The sequence below is a fragment of the Trachurus trachurus genome (assembly GCF_905171665.1).
Source record: "Trachurus trachurus genome assembly, chromosome: 11".
Classification (NCBI taxonomy): Eukaryota; Metazoa; Chordata; class Actinopteri; order Carangiformes; family Carangidae; genus Trachurus; species Trachurus trachurus.
In genome coordinates, this window is record NC_139904.1 from 7469602 (window position 1) to 7497353 (window position 27752).

The 27752-nt window shown below is 40.8% G+C and overlaps 1 protein-coding gene across 1 annotated transcript in view; it reads left to right on the forward strand.

The window, feature by feature from the left end:
• Window positions 1-2965: 2965 nt before the first annotated feature.
• The window catches only part of col14a1b (collagen, type XIV, alpha 1b), a gene marked incomplete at both ends in the record, with an annotated part of 206598 nt that continues 181811 nt past the window's right edge, over window positions 2966-27752 (forward strand). The window contains 4 exons of the mRNA XM_083982371.1: window positions 2966-3047; window positions 10928-11044; window positions 18656-18799; window positions 20144-20218. Of these exons, the coding sequence (XP_083838497.1) occupies window positions 2966-3047; window positions 10928-11044; window positions 18656-18799; window positions 20144-20218 (418 nt within the window). The remainder of the gene's footprint in view (window positions 3048-10927; window positions 11045-18655; window positions 18800-20143; window positions 20219-27752) is intronic.

The following is a 27752-nucleotide window of genomic DNA, read 5'->3' on the forward strand; positions in this document are numbered from 1 at the left end:
GCGAAGATACGCTATAGGGCCTACGTAAGTGTTTAAAATTAATAAGGAAACATAATAAGTCATCATATAGACATTTATAATTTGTCCACAAATACAAAATTTTAGATGGATATTTACAGTATGAAAATATATCCAGACAATATGACTTAAATACAGGTGATAACGTTATATGGCACCATATCTGCTTAGATATGTCACAAATAAGAAATGATGGTGCCCTTAATAAGATGAATCTGATTGGTTGAGTAACCTGCAGTGGGCGGGGCTAAGAAAAAAAACAAAACAAAAAAACCCGCTTGTCCGTTCTTTTTTCCCCAGAGCGTTTTTTCAAACTGTGAAACTAACTTACTGTTTTTAATTTCATGTTTCTTTCGACATTGAAGACTTTTATGGCGTTTTAAGGTGAGAGAGCCTTTTATTTATTCGTTTTTTTCAATTAACTTTACTCTAGCTAGCTACTTTAGGCTGGTTTAATAATAAATATCGACAGCTAGCTTAAAAAGTTGAAGGTAATGTTAGCTAACAGTAACGTTTCGTCAGCTAAGCTAACGTTAGCAAAAATATTTTCTCGACCATGAAGAAATGTTCGTAGTGAATGAATTTGATACGTTTCGTTTACTTAAACGACATGTTCATTTAGTTTCTCAGAGTTTGACTGAAGGACTGAAATAGAAACAGCACTGCCCAACATGTCACCTGACAGGTAAGTTAGCCTAACGTTCAGGTATGATGGGGTAGGCTGAACGTTAATGGCATTGAAAGTGCCTTCAACCTCAAAGTCAAGCATTTTTACAGTTGAACTGTGCTTCAGACTGGTATTTTGCCACTGCTATGATTACTAACGTTATCATAATTATAGTAGTTTTATAAAATGATGTCACGGTGAATTGTTCATTCAGAATAAAAGCATTGGAAGATTCAAAGAGCTTGGATTCAGAGCAGGAGAAGGAAATATTTTTTCTTATTAAATCATTATTGAATGTCATTATCATGTTACTGGTTTAGAGGCGGGGTACTCGTTGTGAATTCACTAAAAATGTTGTAGTGTGTGATTTTATTTTGAAATTTTTTGACCGGTAGTGTCTGGTAGGCCGATCAGTGTGTGTTGGTGTAACCCGTCTCCTGCTCGACAGAGGGAGCGGAGAGTTGGTGAACAGTGAGTGGATCAGAGACGCTGTGAGGACTAGTGTGCTGCTCATTCAGCTGTCCGGAGGAGAGCTGCGGAGCCTGGAAACATATGATCTGAGAAGGTAAAGCTGCTCCTTTTTTATTATTCACACACTGCACTCATCTGGAAAATATCAGTTTTATTTTTCCCCATTTAAGGATCCGCGGATCTATTCCTCTCCACGTTACACACCGACCCGCGTGTTGGTTAGGTGCTGCTGATGGCGCTACGTGCAGATCTCACCTGTGCTCATTTCAATTAAGGAGAACTTCGGCTTCGTTTATTTATTGTAAACAAAAAAGTTTCTGAAGAAACATGTGCAATTTTATTCATTTATTCCCCGAGTGGCTGTGTTTGAATAGAGCGAGCATCATCAGATGCTTATACTGTACTGTATTTATATGATCTGTGAGTGATTGATCTATTAGATGCAAAGGTATTACCTGTAAATGACATTTTGTGATGCCATAATCCAAGTTACAACGTGCAACAGTATCATATCAGGAGTCTAAATTATATAGAAGGTCGTGGTCTTAAAGTTCATTATACGATTTGGTCATAAAACATCCAGGTGTTGCAGTGTCCCATACAGTGAACTACAGTCACGCTGCAAGTCCCTGAGGGGATATTTTCATAGATATTAAAGTGATATATTACAGTCCTGTATTATTATCATGCTCTGTTTTTATTGCCACTGGCATCGTTGTTTTGATATTAAAATGTGCAATACAAGCTGTAGTAGTAAGTCATGAAAAAAATATGAAGAATAATAATAATCTTACTTTTCTAAAGGCTTGCAGCCAGGTAGAGATATGTTTTTTTTTAGACATACTGTAAAGTTGCTGATACTTTAATGATCGTGCAGCTGTTTGAAGTATTTTTCAAAATATCCGCAACCTGCAGTCTTTATTATTGTTCCATGTCTTGACAGCTGTGTAATACCTGCTACATCTTCAGCCCCCCTGTAGAGAGTAATGTCTTTGTTGCAGCTAGAGAGACCACAGGGTTATACCTAAATGGTAAAAGTCGATATTCACCAACTGATGTATTCACAGGTGATATTTTAAATGCTTTATATTGATCCCCAACCCTAATATGTGAATTGTGTCATTATAATAGTGCATTTAATCCTGCACACAAAGGGACTTACAGAAGTATTAAAAGAAACATTGATTTGGTAGCTTCATTCAATGGGATTTCAGTTTAGAAATGACTTGTTGGGACGAGGGTTGGTCACTCAGTAGGTTTATTCATATATGCTCGTCAAGTTTTTAGTCAAAACATGTACAAGAAATGGTAGGTGTGCCTGTGATTAAAAAATAAACAATGATCTAATAGCCTTAGTTCTGAAACATAATCAAGGACAGCATGTTTATAAAATGCCATATGGTTAAATTAAGTCGTCCCTCCCACTTTTTTAAACACCCTCTCTTCTCCCTCCTCCACCTCTTCCTCCTTGTCATCCCTGCTCCTCTCCCTCTCCAACTCCCCCTTCCTCGTGCGTTTCACTCCCTCTACCTCATTCCTCTTTTTTTTGCTGCTCTTTCTGTCTTGTCTTCCCCTCCCTACCTCCTCTGTACTCTCTCACATCCCCGCTTATCTCCACCCTCTCCCCCCAACCCCCTCCCTGCTCCCTCACCTGCCATTCTCCTCCATCCTCTCCACCTACTTCTTTACCACTCACCATTTTTTTCAACTCGTCTCTCCCTGGTCCTCCTCCTTGCTGTATCCTTCCTCTCCTCAACCCCTCGTCTCCCTGCACAGGTGTGTCGTGTCCTCCTGTCTGCTGCTATCAGGATGCAGTTTACAGCCAGACAGAGCCTCTGCCTGCTGGGCTTCGTTCTCATCTCTCTGTTTCCTCAGCCAGCGCGGGGCCAAGGTAAGTACCTCCGCTGCCAGCCTGCTGTCCACTCAAGGGCCACCAGGGTTGTTTTTTTTTTTTTTTTTTTTACCACACAACTGCACCAGACCACACAATTATTTCCATGGTGACAACCAGGAACACAGCTTTTTGTTGGTAGTTTTCTTAAACCTAGCCCTCTGCTTTAAGTGCCAAACAAGGCTCTCTACAAAGACAAACATGGACTTCCAAGGGCTTCCCATTATGTGCTAAGCAGGGTTTCCTGGGGCCTTTCCATTTTGGTGTCACATGGTGCCAGCCAGATCGTTCCATACCACGGCCAAGCGAGGCTTTGAACGGCCAAGTTTCCTCATTTACTTGTGTAACCGGTTCGTGTAGTACTCTGCGTTGTTGTTCAAAGAATCACAGTCGCCCTAGAGGTAATTTCTTTTATTCCTGAACAGTTGAAAGAAATAAAAACAAAACACAATCAGCTCCGTCTCCCCAACCCCTCTCAACAAACTGACCAGACGAGAAGTGACCAGTTAAAAAAAGTAAACATACCTGAACAGTTGAAAGAAATAAAAACAAAACACAATCAGCTCCGTCTCCCCAACCCCTATAAAGGAAACATGACAAATGTATATATAAATTGGAAAAACATAAAAAAAGAGACAAAATAAAAACACCAACAGACACAGAAAAGAAATAAAACTCACCTCTCAACAAACTGACCAGACGAGAAGTGACCAAAACAAAACCAACGGTTACATTTATATATGGGGGTGGGGCCGCCCAGGGAGGAATGCAGGGGCAGGGGGCCCCAAAAGAAAATAATACAAAATACAAATAAATAAAATAAAACGTCAGGTAATAAATAAAACAAAATAATAAAAAATGAATGAATACAAAAACAGATAAAAATATATTTAAAAAAATCAACTACAATTTTATATAATTATATTTAATATTAACCCTGTTACACTTGAAAAAAATATTTGGTTGCTTCCATGATGGAGCCATGTGCCCAGAAAGCATTCACCATTTGTCTGCTCTGAGTATTATAATGAAAATTATAAGTTAATTGCTGGCTTGGTAAACCCCAGTGTGGTCCCCAATGTGGAGATGCAGGCATCATTTGTTCATCCTTTAATCCAGCAGGTTAAATTCAGATTTTCCCTGTTGCAATTTTGATGTGCAGCTTTGCTCCAAAGAAACTTAGTTTGGATTTGATTTTTTTTTTGTTTTTATTTAATTTATCTCCTGTTTTGTGCATTTACCCACATGTGTGTGTCTCAAAGGGAAAAGCCTTGATGCCAAAATCATAATGAGAACTCGTGTTTTGCTCTGTGTGTGTGGAATATTATGTCATTTTAATTAATCCACACGTGTTTATCCTATTTATTTATGATGAATGAGGAATGTTCAAAGGGCATCCCAGTGACAGAGTTGTTTCTAACACTACAGATGTGAAATCTCCACTTGTCCCCAGTCTTACTATCAGTTTTCTAACTTTGCGTAAAACAGTTTTTGATCAACAAAAACAGTTTTTGTAAAACATTAGTAAAACAGTTTTTGATCAACAAAAACAGTTTTTGTAAAACATTAGTAAAACAGTTTTTGATCAACAAAAACAGTTTTTGCTCACAATCCTCTGTTAACTCAACAGCAATGTTGTGTTTCACCGTAGCTCCTCACTGTCTGTAGGACAGTAAACTCTCCTATTGTAATCATGTTTTCAAACCATGTATATTAACATTGTCTTCTCACTCTGTTTAACCCATTTATCTTATTCAACAATTAACAGATATTTTCATTTGTTAACTCAGAAATTAATCTCCTTAACACAATTATCAACCTTAACAATCTCGGGTGTTGATTTTTTACCAAAGGGAATATTCTCTCCAGGAATGCAAACGATGGTTTGATATTCATGACGTGTCTTAAATTAGCTGTGCTGAGTGAGTTTTTCCCCTTTCGCACCAAAGACCTGACCACGAATCTAAGATAAGGTTTTGTATCTGCTCTCAATCTTAATGTGTTGGGTGTTCCTTCGCGAATGGGGAAAAAATGAACACACTGAAAGATTAATGTTTTGCCTTTAGTCAGTTGGGCACTTATGCTGCACCCAAACACACTCTGCTTCAGCCAGCTTTCAAAGGTTTGTTGGCACCGTTGAACCTGAAACAGGACTAAACCTGCTCGGTGCTGTGGTGCAAAACCAAAGTCTGCTGACATTGGTCCATTACCATAAAGTCACTACACAGCTGATACTTTGCCATACCATAATAGCACATGAGTAGTTTTGGAAATCCATGCATGCAAATTACATAGCTAACCTAGAGACGACCATACCATGAATTTCTTTCAGACACGGAGGACATATTGCTGTGGCCGGCAGCAGGGCGCAGCTCTGCTACAACTGTGATATTGGAGGTGTCGGTTCAGACCCACTCTTTTATTATACATCTCACATACCACATTTTACTACATGCACATGCTCCCATTAAGTGCTATTTTAAAATTCAACGCTATATTGTTCTCCATAGTGTGTACAAATAGCTTTAGGCACAGACAAGAGTATGAGTCACCCTCTCTTCTTTCCATTGCCTCTCCACCGCAGTGATCACACTCGGTGTCTGAAAGCACCTGGATAACCTGTTGTGGATACTTGGCTGGAGCACTGTGGCTCTTTGACCCACCCCCGTGTTTTTTATCCTAACCATGGAAAGGTTGAAACTAACAGATATTTACCTCACTGATAAATGTGCCGATCATCTCCTTAATTATTTGATTCACCATTTGGTCACAAAAATTCTGACAATTTCCAAAACCACTATTTACGTCATCGGATACTTGTTCTGTCCAACTAAACCTAGCTCCGCTTCCTATGATATTGTCATGTCAAACTTTAGAGGAACTATACAGGATTTGTAGCTTAATTATGCTAGATTTTTACCTTAATTGAACAGCTTTGGAGTAATTGTGATGGTTTAATACATGTAAATGGGTTAACTTGTTATGAGGGAGAATGGAGGCTCTCTGCCTTCCACATGCGTGTCACTTATTGCGTCTCTTGGCTGAAAACCGACCTTGTAGGATCAGCGCTGCCGCCCCGGTGTCCCAGCTCTCGTCTCTGCGCACCGTAACCTGTAATCTCTTTTTTATGACAGATAAGACTACACAGATACACGTCGAAACATCGATATACTCTACCGCTTTATTGATTGATTTCTCGCCAGCTTCGTTGTGAACAAATACACATGGCTAGGAGGAGGGTTAGCAAAACTGAGGAAAAAAGACCGGACTTACATACAGTAGCTCCTCTGCAATTATTATGAATCTAGTAAAAGTAGTATAGAAGTAGCATACAGCGCCCAAATAAGAGTGAGAGTGAGAAATATCCACAAATTCACCATTATGCTTCTTCTATTGGGTCATGTTTGAGCAGGCAGGTTTGACAATGAGTTACGGTGGTTATCCTTATTGTCACACTCAAGCGTTGCAGTGTTTTTTTTATTTTTTTTGTTTAAGTACCTCATTACTGAAATCTAGTAATATAATTTCATGCATTTATTTAATATATTCATAGACGTGGACGCCTCTTGCAGCATTGAGTGGTGATAAAGTCAGACTGGAGCCCTACTCAGTGATTAATCAGGGATACTTAATTGACCTGATGATTTCTCCCCCTTAAGAAATGCTCACCAGTCCGTCTGTAACTCTAACTGGCCCAGTAAAGGTACAGCCTGACACTGGTGCAAGAAAGTAACTTTTTTATTTGGGATAGAGTTCAAGAAACTGAAAGCAACCACAACATTCCTCAGTGAAGAGGCCATAGTGTGCTAGTCTGGGCTACAGCAGTGACCCAGGAAGAGCTGAGGAGTTATGATCGCCTTGGAGACCTTCCACTGCAAATCTCCTCCTCAGCTCTGTCAAATTCGGAGGAGTCAGATGAGGCGAGAAGTTTTTCAAGCAAAACAGAAAATGAAATGGAACATGAAAAGCCGACTTATTATAAATTAATTTGCTTCATGCTGATGAATGAGCACAAATCTTTTGCCAACAAGAATCCGGACATCTAAATTAAAGAAAGCGTCGTCTTTGATCGAGCCTCTAGCCTTTCTGTTTAGCAGGAGTCAGCCTGTTATTTAGTAATTACTTAGCCATGTCCTAAATTACTCTCTAAACAGACACCTGTCATGAAATCCTTATTTAAAAGGTGAAAGGTCAAAGAGTGACTTCACTGGCTTAGCTCAGCCTTTGTGTAAGGCTTCTCGTGTTTTTCCTTGCCTGCAGAGATAATGAAAGAAGTGTCTGCAGGTTTCTGTACCTGGAGGGGAAATAGGCAAAAGGGGAATGTGGTCAAATGTCAGTGTTGTTCGGTGGTACCTTTTCTAGGTCACCATTTCATTTCAGTGGGCTTCTGACATTCCAGTGAATATAATCAGAGGCCGTGGGGACAGCGGTTGAAATTGTCAGTGTATGAAATAGAAAAATAATTGGATCTCCAAATTATACTGAATTTTGGCATGAAGAATATAAACGTGTCGGTTTTTTTTTTCTTCCCAGCAGTGTTTGACTCTCTATAACATCCTCCAGCACCAGAAACTGAAAGCTATAGCTTTAGTTGCCTCTTCAAGGACAGCGGCCTCTATCTGTTCTGTGCTATAAGGCAATGACACAGATTTCCCCTCAGATCTGACACCATGGTGTCGGCATGCAGAGTTGCAATTACACTCATCTGTGAATTTTAATGTGATAATAATTTGCTGCTCTGTTTAGCACCTTTAAGATGGTCTGTTCTTGGCAGCTAGCTATAAAATTAAAGTGACTTTGAGTTGAGGAAACTTTCCATCGATGCTTTACAGCTCACTTCAAAGCTCCCTGTTGCAGATCAGAGTTTCCTATACCGTGATCCTCCCTCGCTTTTACAGTCACTGATGATAAGATGCATTTAAAACTTTACGCATTTGACTTGTTGCACAACCGCCCGTGGGCGTGACGGACACTTCTTCACGATCAGCAGCCGTCGACTCTGCTGTTTGCACAAGATTCTCCAGGAAAAATAGATGAGCATTAAGTTCTCACGTCTGAAGGTGAAGCCTTTTGTCTTCGCCAGGCTGTTTGCTCAGCATCCAATACTTGTCTCTGCGTGAGAATACAATCTCACAGTGAAGATCCACGGCTTTCTATGTATGTGTATGTGTGTGTGTGTGGAAGTGTGCGAGTATATGTGTGTGTGACTGGCTGCAAAGGAACTGGCAGGTTTCTTAAGATACTGAGAGAGAAAGAGAAAAAAAACACCAAAGCTATACAGAATAAGGTGCACTGAGATTTTTTTAACATTCACACCGTAATACACTTGCTTCCAGTCCTGGGCCATCGTAAATAATTCATGGACACACATGCACATACAGATGCGCTCACATGGGTGCGCATAGCACATGCGAAACACAAAATCAACGCATTTCAACTACAAACAGAGGTGCGAAATCTGCGTCTCGAATCATTTGGGATTTGAGCAGCTCTCTCCAGATGAGAGAATGTCCTTTGTTTCCGAGACAGAACTAAAGCCTGAGCCGAAATCCCATGCAGCCCTCATTCTCATCCCCAGGTTGGTGAGATAATTGGTACAGTATTCCTTATGTGTGTTTGTATATAAATATATTTGCCTGCTGTTGAATGCGCCGGCTTCTCATTCTCTCCATTGAAATCAGGATTATCCTCCCTGTGCTGAACTCAAGTTTCTTTGCATACCTACATGAGGAGTTTTCTGCAGATAATGACGTGCGTAAAGAGGTGGTTCACCCAAAATAGTGCAGAGGGGTTTGGTGGTAAGTCTTATCAGATCGACTTAATCCTCCATTGTGAAAAGAGATTCAGGAAAGAAGCTGAATCGGTCCTGAAAAGTGGAAGCAAACAGCCACTTTCTCTTCAAATGTGCGTCATTTTCAACAAAACTGACAGTTTACACGGAGCGGCACATTACAAAAAAGCCCTCTGCTAATGTTCAAACATTCACGCACAGTGATATTGCCATGTGTGGGCAGACAACATATGGACATTTTGTTCAAAGTATATTCACAATCCTTGTAAACGATACCTTTTCCAAAGTCATTATGTTTTTGTTTTGGGTGAACTATCCCTTTAAGCCCCTTGTTTATTGCGCTGCAGAGCATCAGAGCTCTACCAAGCGTCAATCATTGTGTAGGTATTTAAAGAAGTCGGCGGCAGCAGATGGCTTACCTCATAATGAGGACACAAACACACAAGTTTGTGGGTTTTATATTTTATTTTCCACCCCCTGGCTTTTCTTTTTTCATAGTTAACCAAATTAGATTTGGAATGTGTCGAGATGTGTATTTTTTTTTTTTTTTTTTATCTGGGATTTGGCTCTGCTGGTGTGAAATGATGGGGTGTTGTGGTTGTTGACCCTGGAAATGTGGTTTTTGGCATTGAATTGCTTTACAATGGCCTTGTTCCAGTGTTTTAACTCGTGTCTTAATGTGAAAATACAACAACACTACACAAGTGTGGAGCGAAACATTCTGATCATATTTTTAGTAGTCTATAAGTTCAATGCACACAGTGTTGTTGACTTTTCTGAGGGTTTATACACAGGTTGAGGCCATTGTAAAGAGTATTCGGATATTCAGTTTGATAGTCAGTCTATGTTGTACATCTTAACACTCCTGCTGAGGACAGGAGAGGAATAGTACACATGCTATTCCAGTGCCTTTCCCTTTGGTGTCCTTTGTTCTTTCTCTCCTTGCAGTTAAAAGGGAGTCACATTCACTCCTTTTTCCTCATCCTCTTCTTACCCCTGATGACAATTTCAAAGCAGAGATGCAGAAAGAGAAGAAATGAAAGGCAATAAGATCAGGACAGGAAGGGATCAGATATGTAGCGAAAGACGAGGACACACGAGGAGACAGAGATGAGACAGAGTGCAAGCTTGAGAAAATGAATACAAGGGTTGGATGCAGAGAGAAAAGTAGGTGGTAGGCCTCTAGGCGGCTGACAAGGCCAACGACTAATCAGGATGAGAGGCAGGGGCGTTGCTTTGATGCCAACGGTAAGTGGAACACAGAAGAAAACCTGTCGTGTACCCACAGAGACGAGCACAATGCCGGCTTGTCAATAGATGAGGAAGATGAGGATGAGGAAGAGGAGGAGAATGGGACTTTGCTTTTTAATGTGACATCTGTGCAAGCTAATCTCTCTGATGTCTATCCTCCCCTCTTGGATGAAATGCAATTTATCCCCCTTTGTGTTTTTTCTCCCCTTTCCTAACTGTTTAAAAACACAGATGGAGCGACTGCCTCTACACCGCCATAACTCTGGAGGGAGTTCAATCTAACTTAACTCGGTCACAGTTGTGTTTTGTGCTTAGCGGATGAATGACCGCGGAGAAGTTAAACGGAGGGAGACCAGATTTCTGTCCAACCTGCATTTTTGTAAAAAAAAACAAAAAACAAAAAAACATCCTAAGCGGTGATGCTGAATGTGACTATAAAAGGATAAATAGACATTTCTCTCAACTTTATTCGACAGCTTGACACAACATAAGGTTGCATTAGCGCATTAGAAGTTGAAAAGCAGGAACAGATCTGTCCTTCAATCCCTCAATCAAAACTCTAAGCCTAAGCTGTTTGCGTAAAATTGGTCTTTTTATTACCCAGCACTGACTGAACAGAATTGAACTCATTCCAGTGTTATGGATGTGATCCACTAATATATATAGTATGATGACAGAGGTTTTTCTAATATTGACATAAAAGTGTTGGAGTATGCTGGTGCATGACAGGGATATTTTATGAATTCATCAATTCATTCAAAATTTTGTATATTTACATTTTGTCGGAATCTAACAGTTGTTGTCTAAAGCTGTGCATTTTCGTTGTGTCTCTGTCCAGTTTCATCACCGCGACGTTTCCGTGCCAAACTCTTGAGCCCCACCAAACTGCAAGTGGTGTGGAAAGAGCCGAAAGGAGAGTTTGAGAGCTACAAAGTCACTTACACCACTCAACCAGGTAAGACCTTCCACTGACCCCGAGTAGTGGTCAAAAATACTGAGGTCTAGATTTCTGAAATGTGGTTTCACTTGAGCTTTCATCTCGACTCCCCTAGTGCTGTGTCTTTTCATTATTGATAACGTTTACCTTCAAGACAAAGAAAGAACTGTTTTCACTGCAGGGTCTGTATTTTGTAGTGTACGTTCTCAAAATCATACAAACAGGTTCAGCCGTCATTTGATGAACTGATCGCCCCCCAGCACGAGTATCTGTTTCGATTTTTAATCAGGATCCAGATGAAGGACTTATGGTTCTTTGGCTGCAAGCGTTTTGCTAAAGTATTTGATGTGACCTTACATCATGCTTTTTACTTGGCTCTCCCAGAATAAGGAGAAATAATTCTTCAGAATTAAAACTGGAACTGAAAAAACAAAAAACGATCTATATAAGGCCTCGACTTTTCCTGTTGGAAGATTGTTCTTGGTTGGTATAAGAGCTTTGGTCAATGCAGAATCGTCACAGTCTAAACTTGGTTCATCCAGAACAATTTGAGAAGGAATTCACACTCCTCTCCTGTACTGTCCTGTCTGGTGTTCACACAGTTACCCACATTCACACCTGGAAGCCGAGCTGCACAATCTTTGTGATTGATTGATGGTCGAGCTCCTCAGCAGTAATTCCAGCAGGATGATGCGTCATGAAAGGAGAAGCCAGGGTTTCCTATAGAATGACAAACAGAATGAAGGTTAATACAGCTACTTTCTGCTCACAAATCATCTTAACTATATTGCATTTGTCTTTTGCTGGTGGAACAAAAATTCTAGTTATGCACAGAGAAGTGCAGTAGTTGAACCTTTTCCCCTGAGGGAGAACAAATGAACCTTTTTTATGTGGTTTTCACCTGCGTGTTGGTTCATAATTCACTCTGAAGAGAAAGAGACACGTAACCACACACAGGGTCTGATGTAACTGAAACCAGGTCTGTTCAGGTGTCCACCATGAAACTGTGCGGCTGATTGCAGGAGGACACTCTTAGATTTACTGATGAATGCTTCAACACGTTTTAGCACTGTGGCACTGTGGAGCCGAGCGTAGGTCTAGATTGTTGTTAACACAGTTACATTTTGTATGTGACTGGCTCCAGGTCATGTTCCTGTTTCTTTTTTCTTTTTCTTTTTTTTTTTTTTGGTTTTCCAGAGGGGTTGGGAGTAGATGACTGTGTGGATTGCTTCCCAGAGACATCAAAACTAACCCACTTGGTTGTAACCTATTTATGCTAATAAGGGTTAGGCAAACGTTCGAAACATTGCACAGCATTACGCAATACAGCTCAACAGCAGTCTCCAGGATGACTAGCCCAGGATTCCTCCTCGGCCCATGAACCGTCCTCACTCCCTTCACCAATTCAGGTTTAGTAGTCTCTGAAGTGAAATATGACCTCTCTGGTGGAGGGAACACATGTATTTGTCTCATCGCCAGCATATATTTTAGCTCACTGAATCTAATGAGCTGCTAACTTATAATGTAAATGCAAACCATCACTGTCAGTCTGCTTTGGACAGCAGTACAGTTCTATGTGGTGTGGCCTGTTGTTATCTGTCTGGATTCTTCATTTAGCATCATATTGTAGATTTTATGTTGGTTTTATGACTGTTACATAAATTAATATTGTATTGTGGATTGACTATCTATTATGATAGTCATACAGCAGGTTGGATTGCGACCTTAAAGGGTTAATGAAGACGGACTGTGCAGATGTTGTTACTATTCATGGATTCATTTTGTGATGGATTGCAGTGTGATCAGTTTATGCATCAACCTTCACAGCCTCCTCCATCAAAGCCTCTCGGTCACTAACACAAACATGTAGAAATATTTAAATGTGATTTCATTAAACCACTGGAAACCATTTTGAAAGATGTTAAAATTAGGTCTCGGTAGGTAACAGCTGGAGAAGGCTGTGGATGCTGTAAATATTTTTAGTGTTGGTGCAGCATGTTCTCCCAACAAGTGTTGAATATGAAAGTGTTCAGTGGGCTGTGACAGACGCTCATTCATCTGGCTGAATCAAAATAGGTGCCATTGTTTTATTTTTATTTATGTAAAGATCAGTGGATTCAAAGCTTGTGTGGTCTAATTTAACACTGCTCCGTTTCACTTCACAGTACTGACAAGCACATGGCAACACTTCCTCAGGATTTAGGTTAATTTTAGGTGATGCTCATTTGCATATAGATGTTAAAATAAGAAAAAGGACAGACAAAATAGAGCACACATATTGCAGACAGTGTATTGTTTGGAAAAAGGGTGAATAGTTGTTATAGAATCAGTGTAAAATACTCTGCCCAGGTTTTTGTGGCAGTCAAAAATCAAATATATTAAAATAAATTGAGTGTCCTTCACTATTTTATTGTTATGAGGTTTCAAACAAGCAGAGTGAACTACGACCTAGTTCTTGATTTTGATCTACAGGACTGCTGTAGGTTTTTTCCATCTGATTGCTTCTCTTCCTTCATTTCTTTCCCTTCTGTTCTGGTTAATTTTCCCACCGAAGAAGAGATGAGAATTCAAAGAGACTTCTCAATGCTGTGGGGAAATGTGCAGATGCTGCAAAACTTCTGTGCACCGGTAACCGTTAATGATCGGAAGCTTTAAGGATTCATTTTGTTGAGAGTCTGAGTTAGAGGACAGTTAAAGAGGTTCTCAGGGTTTGGTGAGAGGGAAAGTATCACTCATTCAGCTGGATTGTGGGGACACTAGGGGCTCTAGTTTCGTAGACCAGGCGTACCCAACGGGGCGTGTCCAGGTGCATTTTGCATATTTCGTGCACGGCGCAAGTATTCCTCTGTCCCGCCTCCGCCACTCCTACCGGCACAATTGGCAAAGAGGGAGGAGAGAAGGTGTGTGTGGGTTTAACACAGCCAAGCCAGATCTTCACCTATCAAATGAGCTCCTCTCCTCACCTTTAATTGCGCAGCAGGCGAGGTGCACTGCAATTTTGTCGTTTTATATTTCGATACGGACGAAGGAGACAGCGGCCCCGGATGGCCAAACATTTTCCATGAGGAAACTGATGTTTGAATGATAACGCAAACAGAACTCCACGGGCTGATGAAGCAGAAGTAGTCTGGGAGGAGGTTACTAGTTGTTAATCAGGTTTTGCCCTGATACACTGAGAACCGTTGCCCAGTGAAAGAAAACACATCCTGACCCTTTTTCCACTAATAAAGTAGCTCACATTTAGTAACCTATTTAAACCCCGTGCAACAAAGATGAATAGTGTGCACAGACATGAACAAATATCATGCCTAACGGGCATGAAATCAGAAGCATAAAGGACGCATTACAGAGTGAATCTTTATTCTCTTTTCTTTTGAATTTTCTGAGATGAGAGATGGCGAATATATGCTCACTATCTGGCTGTTTGTGGTTGGCTGAGAGAGATGATTGTTCGTTTTTAGTTTTTCATTTTTCGTCGTTTTGAGCTAGGTGAAATTACCACTGCGCCGGCTGTGCTGTGCCACGAAATTAGAGCCTTAGAGCTCAACACTCAGCACAGTAATGGGTTTAGTATAAGAAATCATTTTTTGATAAGTTACTAGATCAGGAGGGAAGAAATAGTTCAATTGTCCCCACTGTACCACTGTACTTGGTACTTAGTCATAATTGACTGCTGGCAGGAGGTGGTGGGTTGCAGCCAAATGCTAAAGCCACACTGGAAGTCTCATTGACAGCCTCTATAGAAAGATCTATTTCCACTGTGTTTACTTGGCAAACATGCTGATTTATTCTTTCTCAATGTATTTAAAGGGCTCTCTAAAACCTACAAGTGATGTTGTATTAAAAGAAGATTTAAAAACCATTTTTAAGGCAGACATCTTCTCCTCTTTTAATGGCGCATTGTTTTATTTAATATAGGGGACATGGCCTTGTTTGTCTGTCTTTGCTTCATCGTCCTCTGTATTTGGCTTCATATCAAACTTGTACGCAATAATTCATTCACAGGTTGGCACAACATATAAATCGGTCTCCCCAAGGCAACGGTTGGTGAAAACTATTATCAAAGCTGGCAGATCCAAACATATAAATGATAGAGGGTCATGTCTGCACAGCGCACAACTGCAGTGAACGGTTAAAGACGACACACAGAACATATTTAAGGAGCTTTTAAAGTTTGAAGAAGGCTGTCTCTGGGGCATTTTTCTTGATTAGTGTCTCAGCCTGGTGTTTTCATCACTGCTCACTACTGCTGCCAAACTGTCAGTCTGACAACACAGTTATCATTAATCAAGTGATGATTTTTGTCCATATTGTTGGCCCTTAGCTGAGTTCTTAACTCAACAAATACAAATGTTTATTTAGTTCAGTAATGGCCCAAAGACGTCCATTTATAGATCTGACGTGCAACCCACCTGTGACTCTCAGTTCAAGCCCATCAGTAGCCTCACTACTGTGATGTATGATGAAATAACGTTGGTAGTACTTATTGTGAAGTACCTAAACTGCCCTGGCTCCACTTGTCTCCTCAGGCTGTCGTTGACTGGGAACTGAGTATTTTACCAGAGGCACAGGCGTTACCTCGTTTCCCTCGGCTCTGCTGGATGCAGCGGCCTATTGTTGCCTGAAGTTTGAAGGTGAAGTCAACCTCTGCCACTAGTGCTGCTGTCAGCCAGTGGCGGAGTAAACCTGTAGCTCCTGGGGTGGCTGGGCTGTCTATTTGATCACAGTAATGGAGAAAATGTCAGATAAGATGCAGTAAGCACAGGCAGCCATCCCCCTGACACCATGAGGGAGAGCCGCGGGGATGGAGAGAATGACACAAGAATATGAAAAGGGAGACACTGGAGGGCAAGATGAAGGGTAGAGTTAGAGAGGCGTAGATAGAGTAAATGGAAAGACGGATGTTGGATATAAAAGGTAAGGCAGGGGGAGAGTGACAGATCCACACAAAATCTTTTCATCTGCAGCTCCTGTCAAAGAATAACATGCCCTCATTTTGTTCTTTGGTCGTTTTCCAGCTAAGCTGAAGGTTTGCTTCGGTGTTGGGAACAATTTTTTTTTTCTATGCCTCAGAGTACCCTCTAACCACTGGAACAATTTCTCTTTTAACACATAATGTACATACATCTCAGATGCGGCAGCCTCACGAAGTAGAAAACTTCACTGCCTTTTTTCATATTCCTCCAAATATTCAAATGGGCTTGACATTTTCACCAAAGCATGATGGCCTCATTTCTGAGACATGCCCACACAACTCGCTCCGCAACATGTTGCCTTTGGGTAGTGCTTAGTTTTGAAGAACAGGAGTAAAAAAAAAAAAGTGATTTTCAAAAAGTAACTGGAAGTGGAAGATGGCTGTGTGCCCTCTGGGCTGAGGTTTGGGACGTGAATGACAGGAGTGATCATCTTCTGGCTGTGGACTGCTGGTATGAGTGTGATGGAGGTGGAGAAGCAGTGAGGAAGTTAATGGAGTTAATTTACGTAAACAGCTGCAAAGTTTAGTTGAAGCTTTTACTTCCAGGTTGTGAAGACAAGCAGATTATTATTGAAGACCTTTAGGAACTATTTTCTGTTTTAAAAAAAAGGCATTGTGTGTTTGTGTTTTTGTTCTGCTAGACATTTTTGTTGCAGCAGACGGCAGAAATTAGATTTTTCGATCAATCATTTTTTCCATAAAGAACGCCTCTTTGATAACTGACAGTTTAGGAAGAGTTATTGATCCTGTCTGCAGCAGCAAAGGCGAAAAATGAGCAGAAAGCAAAATGACAAATTGAATTTATTCATAAAAAAGGCTCCCATCAAACTTTTAAACTAATTTGCAGTTGTTACTCTGATGATTTTGGACTCCTCAGTCAATATCTGTGGACATGACAGACTCTCTAAGACTCTGCTCCTCTCAGTCAGTCAACTGCTGACTTCTGCCAAATTGTCTGCTGCTCTTCCAGCCAAGCAAATTATCTTGGCAGCTGAATACATTTATCCTACTTGATTGATTTATTTGACTTTCATTTCCACTTCATATTATATTTCTGTTCACATTATTAGCCTAAGCCTATTACTGTTTTTTATTATTATTTGTTTGTCTCTGATCATTGCTGCTGTGATGAGTTGTGTCCACCTCTGGTTTTAATAAAATTAATCAATCCTCTCCTCAGTTGTTGATGCCACAGGGCTTCTCTGAGTTCATTTCTTCTACTGGACAGTTTGAGTGATCATCATTTTCACAGGTTTGGAGGTAGTTTGAAGCTATATGACAGTGTGTAGTGTGTACATAAGGTTCACAGGTGTAATGATAGTGTGGTACGGTGGTTTGAGAGATTGTTCAATAGCTGAAGTGTCATCAATGTCATCTCCACCATGTCAAGTGTCTTCACCGGCAGACTTTTTGTAGGGTCCTTGAACGAGACATCAACCCAGTCCCATGTCTCATTCATACCACTTCACCTACAGTACACCAAACCTACAGTATAACCCCCTGCAACACAGTGGAGAAGAGCAGGGCTGGAAATATTCAAATACTCCCCTACAAAATTAGACATCACTACTATACCATAATCTCACCATACATGTATTGATATTAGTATATATACAGTAAGTGGTGGAAAAAAATAACAACTAATTCTCTGCTGCTGGACTTAAGTTACATTTTGGACATCATATGCTGTATCAGACATTAAAATACTGTATAATGTTTGGCAAATCAGCAATAATGTAATGTCAGGGAATGAAACAAACAGCAGGTAAAAGATTTTTCTGAAAACATTTTTTATAAACAGTAGGGGTTGTGATATGTGGACAAGTATGGAACAGAAAATGGCTGTCGCATTTTAAATCACCGCCGTTGAGTGATTTTGAAGTTTCACTCAGCAGTATTTCCGTAACACTGCAACAATGCCGGCAACAGCGGACCCACAGGGTTGAGTCAGCGGGTTTAATTGCTACTTCAATGATACAAAAGTTCTGCTGCTGGAGTTCAAACTTCTTTGTGTGAACCCTGGATACCTTTTTGCTGTTAAAACAGGTGTTGTGAATGCCTGCATTGAATTTATGTCAACATAATTACATGGTTATTATTGAAGCCCTGAATGTGAAAGGTGGCCAGACAATGTAAATTATCCCAAAGCAGATATTTTAATTACATGGGAGGAAGTTACAATGGAAGTAGAATAAAAAAACAATGGAGGGTTTGTACTTTGGAATGAAATTATTCATATGTTTCAAGCTGTTGCGGCATCAAATTTGTGTTTGTGTATTTTGGAAGATATTTAAAGCTGAATGTTGGCGTTGATTGTCGGTTTTGATTGTGATTAACAGTAATCTTCTTAAAGAGCCTCTGACCTTCATTACAATCAGTTTGCAGGATGGATTCATTGTCTGTTTTGATGTCTAATGGTTAAGTAGTTGATGCTTCAATTATAAAGCCAGCCTTTTTCTGTATATGGCAGGTTTTGAAAGTATTGCCTTGTTTCTATATGAACTGGTTTGTGACGCTGACATGGGTTTGTCTTTTATTATTAACTATTTTCTTTCTCGTGAAATGTATAATTAAATGAATCTTACAGATTATCTCCTTGTGTGGACTTCAGGCTTCAGCTACTGACAGTTTGCTCTTCTCTCACCCCTGAACAGGTGGACAGCAGGAGGTTTTCCAGGTGTCGAAGCAGGAAGCAAAACTCCTCATTGAGAATTATGACCCCTCCAAAGAATACAACTTCAGAATCATTGCTGTCAACAAAGGAAAGGAGAGCAAACCTCTTCAGGCAAAACATGAAGGTAAGAGAACCAAATGTAATTATCTGCTTTCCCTTTCAGGTGAAATCTCACCTCTAGCTCAGTTCCACAGTCTCCATTTTGTTTACATCGCTGTGCGGTGACTTACTTCCTCATCACTCCCTCCATGCCTCTGGCTCGGAAATCACAATAACATCCTGTGCTGAGTGATGCACCATTATTTTCAAATGTTGTTGGAGATGAGAGAGAGAAAAACACCTGGAGAATTTCTCTTTGTGTGCGAGATGCGTGCTGACTTCAGAATCAGCAGAAACTCCTGTGTGAGTCTGAGCCGTTGTGATGCACAGGCTGAAACCGCGTCGAATCACACACGACAGAAAAGCGATGCTGAACCGACTCAAGCTGCTCGTCAGGCTCCAATCACCGATGCCCCAGCGTGTGTTTCCCATCAACTGTGATTGGCAGAATACCTGCTGTGACATCACTGATTGGGGTGTGGCCACAAGAGCGACACAGCGGTTTTATGTGACTGAGCGTGTGCAGCGTTCCTAATGCCGGCCTCCATCGTTGAGCGATACCTAGGCCTGGCTGACGTTGTTTAAGCTGTGTGGTCGGTGGAGGATGGAGTCAAAGACGAGCCGAGAGAAGCTGGACAGAATTCAAACGGCGTCGGCGAGAGAAACAACAACAGCAGCACACATCAGTTCCCCGCTGTGGTTTTGAATGCAGAAATATGCCAACTGCATTGTTTACTTTGTTTTAGTCACTGACATTGGGCAACCTGCTGATATTAATTACCATAGTGTGTTTCAGGAAAAACACAAATCCCAGACACAAAGCATTCAAACAGGATTCTTAATGCAGAACTCCACAGGTGTGTCCTCTGGAAATGTCCTCGTGGTGAGGTGGAAAAGTCCTTTGACTCAGCAGTTAGAGAATCACGCTGCTCTTCAAAGCTGAAGAAATGCAGGAACATTACTGTGTCCTCATATTCATGATCTCCTGTGCTCCAATAACACAACATTTGTTGGTGCACTGCTGAATGAAGAAACACTGTCTATGTAGCAGCAAAGTATACTGAATATTAAAACTCGAAACCTCCAAATGATCTTTAATTTTCTGCATAACTGGGAGTTGATCAGCTATCAAATAGATACCAGGGTTCAATTTAGTGATTAATTGATTAAAAATTTAATAGATAAAGATTATATATATATATATATTAGCAAAGGCTTCTTTCTTTATTATTTATTTAAAATAAAGAAGTTCCCTCACTTTTTCCCAATTGTTTTGATTGACTGTTTGAGTATACCACCCGTGTTTAACCCTCTCCTCTCCTCGCCCGTCATTAATGTAGATTTTTGCATCATGTGTTCTCTCCTCCAGCTCAACGATCAGGTGTTCAGTCCCAGAGGAGACAAGGCGGCGGTGTCACAGAGGAGAACAACGAGATCTCAGAAGGTAAGATCCTCAGCAGGGTAACGAGGCAAAGCAGGTGAACAGAAACACCGAAGAAGACACGGAGAGATTGATGCTTCCGTCTTTTTGCAAGTCTCTGGTCGTCTGGATTCAAGACCTCTCCTGTGTAACAAGAGCAGTGGAAGATTTTTTTTAAAAGAGGTGCTCTTTGAAATGCCATCTCAGGAAGACAACCTGTCATTCTTCAAGAACAACTTTGAAATGGAAAGTAAGGAAAGTGTCCTGTAGCCAAGAACAAGTTTTTCACAAATTTGAGAAGACAGCACCTCAGATTTCTCTGTTCCCAATTCCGTTTTTTTTTTGTTAAGAACAAGTTTTTAAAAGGACCGATCCAGCACCGACTCACGAGGCTATCAATTTTAATAACCTGACCTTTTTTCAACTGTTATTTCAACCAAAAAAAAAGGAGGAACTGCATCACAAAAACAGCTAAATGGAAGCTGAAGAGGCGTCGACCTCTGTCACAAATGGCTGCATTCGCTGCAGGCTGCAGTTTGATTCACCCGGCAAATCAAAGACAGTTCCACCTGTTCCGTCTGTCCTTTTTGGAAACAGCCCTTTCACAATTTTTTTCTGATTACTGTTCTCACACATCTGAAAAAAGATGGAGGCCTACGAATGTAATATCGCCGCACTTGCACAGCGATTATCATCGAGCCACATTCCAGAGAAAATGGAGGGAAAGGAAATGAAATGGTGCGAAAAAGGGAAATCAAGCAAGAGCCTGCAACAATCAGGAAATTAATCGAGAGACAAACGTGGTAAACAAGCCTATTATGATTTTGAAAGTGATTGTAAGTAGCTCACGCTGAGGTGAGCAGTCAGACTCAACAGAGAAAAACAGGAAACAGAGAAACAGCCAGGTAGGTGCTAGGTGTTAGGACATGTCTCTTGACACAATAAATAGATATACCCGCAAGAAATATCTCCATATTTTATATAGCTTTTGTAAAGCTTTAACATATCCTCTTTAATACCATAAAGGTGTTAATTCAGATACTTTATGGGCTGTTTTGAAGAAAACTTTTCAGGCTTTGAAGCTTCAGTACAAGTTACCCCAGACACTAGACTTGTCAACAATTCGTTATGATTTTACCTAATTCTAAGCCGATGTGGTCAAGTGGTCAGGTTTCTTTTCCTCAGTGTAAGTGCTGTGATTCATGAACTATTACAAGATTAAACATCCTTCTGTCAGAACAGCTACTAATAATTAAAGTTGATGTATTGCGAATGATCATTTCTTGGGCTATTTGGGATCTTTAGCAATGGTGGAGGTTTCGCAGCTTCGAGGGGTTTGGGTCGGTCCTACACTTCTTTACAGCAGCCGTGATGATGTTTCCATTTGTGTTTCTGTCTGTATCAAAACCAGAAAGAATTCAATAAACATGTTTGTTGAAAACGCTCCTGCAGCTTAAATGCAGGATGTTTACCTCAGCGTGTTTTGTTGACAGAAACCTGATGTTTTGTCGTGTTCCTTTGCAGCTTTTGAAACTACGATGTGTGCCTTTGTGTGAGTGGAGCTGTGTTGTGAAGCCCTGAAATGGAGGAATGGTGTTAATGATGGTGCAGATGGGACTTCTGGCAGACGGTTAGCCGCCATCTCAAACCCAAATTACAGCCTCTGCTCTGAAAATCGTCACAATGGGATAAATACTTGACAGTTCAGAATTTTCCCTTCTTTTGGTACAGCTAAATCTACTCATCAGTGCATCTCAATCAGCCCTTAGTTTGTCGTCAGGTTTGTAGTCATGTTTGTGTTGCTGCAAGTTCAGATTTCCTTCCGATGAAATTGCACCGTTCAGTTTTTGTCTTTCTTCACAATGCAAAAGAAAAAAACCCTCCAATTTCATTTCATCACCTCATCACTTCCCATCCAATTACAGCCAGATTCCTCTAAATGGGGATTTTATTCTTCTCTTAGCAGCAGTCGTCCTTGCCTGGAGAGTTTTGGTGATTTGCTGTTGTTTTTTTTTCTACAGACAGAAGAAAACTTTACAGACCTAGCAGAGATTTTTTTCTGCTTCTGCCTTACATTATATAAGCCTACTTTCAGTTAACTCGTGTCCTGGGGTCATTTTAATCCAGTCCGAAGTTTCATACAATTAACCTATTTTCTCACCTGGCATCTGAGCCGTACAACCGGTGCTGGAGTGTGAGTCAGCATTTTAAGATTAGATGAAACTTTATTGCTCTCATGGGGAAGTTTAAGAAGATGCAGCAGCAGCAAGGAGATTGGAGATGTAAAAATGGCGTAGGAGACATTAAGACACAGGGAAATGTAAAGAACCTGATATCAGGTCGGAATATATAGGATGTTTTTTGTTGGATTAGATTTTAACTCAATCTGATAACCAAATGCTATCCAGTGCATCTGCTAACAACCATTAAAATCAGAAGCTTGTTTGCTGCAGCCTCAAGGAAAGGAAAATTCTGTAAGATTTGGTTGGTAAAACATCTTAATTAAAGACCCTGTATTGTTTGAATTCAGTATTTATGTGGAAGCTGGGGAATATTCAGATACAGATGATGTAAGACTGTTTGAAGCGCGATTAGGTGACAGAATTGAGTGTGCTGACTGTTTCTCTATATCATCAGCAGTTCGGCTGACGGTTTTGCAAATATGACAGATCTGATATCAGCAGCTAGTTCCTCTGTGGGAACACGTACGGCTCAACAGCTGTTTTGAAAAGGGTGCTAAACCTCACCGGCTGTGTTTGCACTCACTGCACAAGACGAGTCAAAGAAGGTTGAATGATGGGAAGACGGAGGGAGGAAGGAAGGCGAGCAGAGCAGCAAGGGGTCTGATCCAAAACGTTGAGATAATTACAGCTAGGACTTCCATAAAAGTCCTTTTTTCTGTCTCATTACTGCTGCTGGGGTGTTGCAAGATTCCTCCTCTGCCTTTTAACTTTATTTTTGAAAATGTTTATCACTACTAACCTATGTGACAAGTAGAGTTTCTGTGACTTTCACTGCTTCTTCTTCTTGTTGAGGAAGTATAGTACTACTTTCCTAAAATCAGTAATAATCTGAAGTAGATTCTATTGTATGATTCAGGCGGCATTGAAATCCGGAGTGAAAATCACCTGCCAGTTTGTTTGTGTTCCCGCTCTGTATACTGCCTCCCTCGCACGCTCTCTCACCTCCACCATCCGTCACTTTTTTCAAGCTGTCTCCTCCAGTTTACCAGAGTTATATATAAATATAAAGAAGTCCAGCAGCAGAAGCTGTCGCTGGAGGAGGCAGGCCATTAGTGGAAGAGTGAGAGCGGGGTCTGACTGGGACCAACATAGTAACAGTTGGTGCTGTTTTTCAAAGATCCCATGGTGCGTCGTGTTTCGTGGCCTCTGCCTTGGCTCTGGCAGGAAGAGCTGCTATTTGGCCAAAGTGTCAGAAAATGCCCAGATTATTCAGCAGAGCGGTGGAAGGAGAGGGGAGAGGAAAAGAGAGAAAGTTGGCTTCAGTTCATATCACGTCTGCTTTAAATCAAATTAAAAAACCTCAATACATTACTCACTGAAGTCTTTAAAAATGTCACAAACCTGAATATTTTCTCCATTTTACAGAAATCATAAATGATCACATATGAGAAGCTAAATCGTCAAACGTTTCAACTTTTCTTTAAAAATGTCATGTTTTATTTATATTACATCATTAATTTTCTCTCAGTGGACTTAAAAATCTTTCAAACCTATAACTAATTGCATCATAGCTGAGAGTGCATATTTATATTATGTACAGCATGTTAGTAACTACAGCATGTTCCCATGTGTAAGCACTAATCTGAAGGACTCTGTACTTCAGAGTTTATCAGCTAAACATGGTTGAGCTAAAGCGAATGCTCTGTAGCTCCCCTGCAGAGCTTGCTGAGTGATAAGACAGTATAAACTCTGTTATCTGTTGTTGTATCCTGTGTATTGAGTTTGCTGTTCATCTCTTCAACTTAACGACCGTTAAGACTAAATATCCTGGTAATACTTGGGGGAAATAGTGCAGTCTGGTTTGTCAGATGTTTGTAGCCTTCAGGTCATGAGTACTTTTAAATTCCTCTAAAATAACCAGCAGACTTAGCCTGGCTAAGGCCAGACTGCATCTCAAACTCATTTGAGATTGAGTATCGGTATTTGGAAGGTAAATTCACCCCCAACTTTCAAGAGACATAACCAACGGACATAGATCAAAATCAGAGCGTTGAATAGTGTAGAGCGACGCAAAACCTATCAACAAATGTGCTGGTTGTAGTTTTGCAGGGGCAATGGCTATGTAGTAATGTCATCTAAGGACTTCTGCAGGCATGGCAAAGGAAAGGTGAAAGTGGCTGAGGTCTGTAACCACTCCACTGACATCATGATAACTGCTCTTTGGTGGCCGCCATGTTGCATGGCAACAAAAGCAGCCAGATGTCGTCAAACATGACCCCAAACCTCTTTGTGATTGGTTCCCCAGTTTTTGGGCAATTGGAAGTCGACCTCAACGGCTTCTTCTCTGGACGGATATTCGAAGCGAAATGAAATCGCTGGCCGTTTCGTCTGGGTTGACCCAGGCTACAGCAGACTTATTATTCCAAGAGAGTTGACGCCCAGTTTATGTTCAAATTCAATCAAATTCTCCCTCTAGGTTTGAGACCAACTTGAAGAACTGATTGTTGTTGCCAGTGATCATTAGGATAAAGTGTGTATACAATACATGCATCCAATTTTTTCCCTGTTAAAAGGGTTTCCGGGAGTTTTTCCTCAGTTGATGTGAGGGTCTAAGAATAGGGGATGCTGTTATGATGCCATGTAAAGCCCTTTGAGACAAACTGTTTGTAAAAATGGGCTATACAAATAGAATTGCCTTGCCTTGCCATTTAGCAAAATAATTTGCACTGGTGTTTGTTTGTGTCTGAAGTATTAATATTTGGTGTGTCTCTGTGAGTCACCTGCTATTTTTCCAAGTAGCTCTAACTGGCTGCAGGCTAAAGGGGACAGATGGGAGGGAAGAAGAGCCAAACAGTGATAAAATGCTTTGCCTTTTTTTATGACGCCACCTTGCCACCATATTCTTTACTCATCTTATTGAATCCCCCCGACACACACATACCCACAAACACACAAAAGACACACCTCAATCGCAACCTCATCATCTGGCTCCTTTTTCATCAGCTCTTCCCTCTCGACTTCTGTCGAGAGCTGTTTTTTTTTCCTCTGTCACTTTTTCCTTTTTTTCAATTTACTTGACTTTAGTTTTTGTTCTCTCAGTTCTCCTTTACTTTTTCCTCTTATTGAAACATTTATGACACTGTATGTATTACTGCATGCGCAAAATATATGGGAATGATACTTTAGACGGGTATAGTTTTCTTTCCTTTTGTTGCCATGATACCAGAATATAAATTCAACACCGGACTCGCCCTTTCAGAATATGAATATGTTCTTTACAGGTATATTTATTGCTTTGTCTCAGCTCTACAGTACAAACAGAGTAGCTGCAGTTCCCAGAGGCAGTCTAGGTAACACTGAGCAGTTCCAAGTGAGAGTTTTGTCACCTATTCTTTTTATCAGACTGTCTACCTCTACCTGCTCTAATCAGTACTGTACGGAGACGTGTGCCTTCTGGAAATGATGAGGATATAAGTTGCTGACCACATTATAATTATTGAACACTTTTCAATCACAGTATTAAATTCAATTTTACACATTCCCCTCAAAGGCAAATTAAAATTTCACTTATCGTGATAAAACTAGCTCCTGTCCTCTTTTCCCTTCGTATTCTGCTCCTCTTCTTTATTTCTCTCTCAATTTTCACTCCCAGCCTAGTCTCGGCACCACTTCTGCACCTTCCCTCCACCTCTCTCTGTCTGCTTTTCCACGCTCATAGCTGACAGTCCGCTCCTTGCCCACACTTGCTGAATACCACAGCTATAGCCTCACAGGCCTGTTCTCGGGCTGCTGCCTCGCTGCTGATCAGGCCTTTAACAGCTGCCTGCATGGCTGTCAGTCTCAGGGTTTGTCAGCTTGTTTGTGTGCTGCGGCTGCTGTTGCTGCTGCTGCTGCTGCTGCTGCTGCTGCTGTTGTGTATGGCTGCCTTTCTGCACTCTTGTCTCTTCGGGTCACATAGAAGCTTATACACTCACCAGACTGTCAGAGTCTACAGTTTCTGTCTTCGAGGAATACTCTGAAATCTCAATCTCGATTAATAGCTCCTTCGCTCCCTCAGGTTTGAAAGGTGGCGCTGAAAAGTTTGTAGTTTGCTCCTTAGAAGTGTAATTTGGTTTCATAGCAGTGAAATGGTGACCCAGTTTTGTGGTGCTGTCAGACACTTGTCTCTCCACTTGTTGGTCAGAACGTGACTGAATACACAGCTTACTGTAGTTGTTGACAGACGTGGTTACATGTCCATGTTTGTCTTTTGTGATCAATCAAAGATAATGGGAATGCAAGCAACGTGGCAACTCCAGTTTTGATCGGACCACGTTTGCAATCAAAACCTCAGAAACAAGTTTTGCTGCAGATTCTTTTAAAAATGATTTTCATGTTTTTCTGAATTGAGAATCAGACTGGAGCTCTGATTCGGCTGAAATCCGCCTGAGAGTAAAACTAATCTCGTAGCTGGTTGGTGCAAGGCCTTAAAGTCGTTATATGTTCATGAATCTTCTGATGAAGAAGATTGGCTTTTGAGAAAGTGCTCAGTCAGGCTCTGACACCTGACCTGCTGTCCTCTGTGTCAGGCCGTCAGGTGAAATATAACGTGGCTTGACTCAGTTTATACGTTTACGCTGCTGCTGTACGGTGTGCACGTCCCCGTCTTCCTGCTTTCTGGACAAATTATTTGCCGTCTGTCCCCCACTGTGTGATGGATGTGGGGAGTATTCTGACATAAGAACACTATAACTCATCTGATCTCTCACTTTGCTATCAGAGCACCTAGGTGGCATCTGCACATGTTCCTACAGGTCAGCACGTACACCTGTCTTCATGTCTTCAGTTGCACATTTATTTATTGCACATTAGTCACTATTGTTGTGGGTTAGAGTTAGGTACTGTAGTCACATTTTCTGTTTTAGATTATTTGCAGTGGACGTAGTGCGACCTTGTAAATAAAACTTTATTCCAGGAAAGCTTGTGTTTATGGATGATGCAGAACTTCAGCACAATGTTTGAATCCTAGACTGAATCCTTGTCATTCCTTTTACATGTTTTTGTAAAGCTTTGCTTCTCATAAGTATAAAAATCACGATAGCATCTAGATCCAGGCCGTTGTAACAAAGTCAACTGTCCTTCCACTCCTCAATTGTCAAATTTATAGTGTTTTTCTGGGTATCTTCTGTTCCAGGTTTCCTTTTCAGAAACAAAATCAGTTTATTCATGATGCATTTGATCTATTTGCATTTTATATGAAAACATGTTTGCAGAAGAATATATTTTACACACACACACACAGCTGCCTCTCAGCTGTCACCAGTACCTGTCTTTAGCAGAACCTCCTGTTGAGCCTTTGCGATGTATTCTAGCTGTGAAACATCTGTACCTGGTAA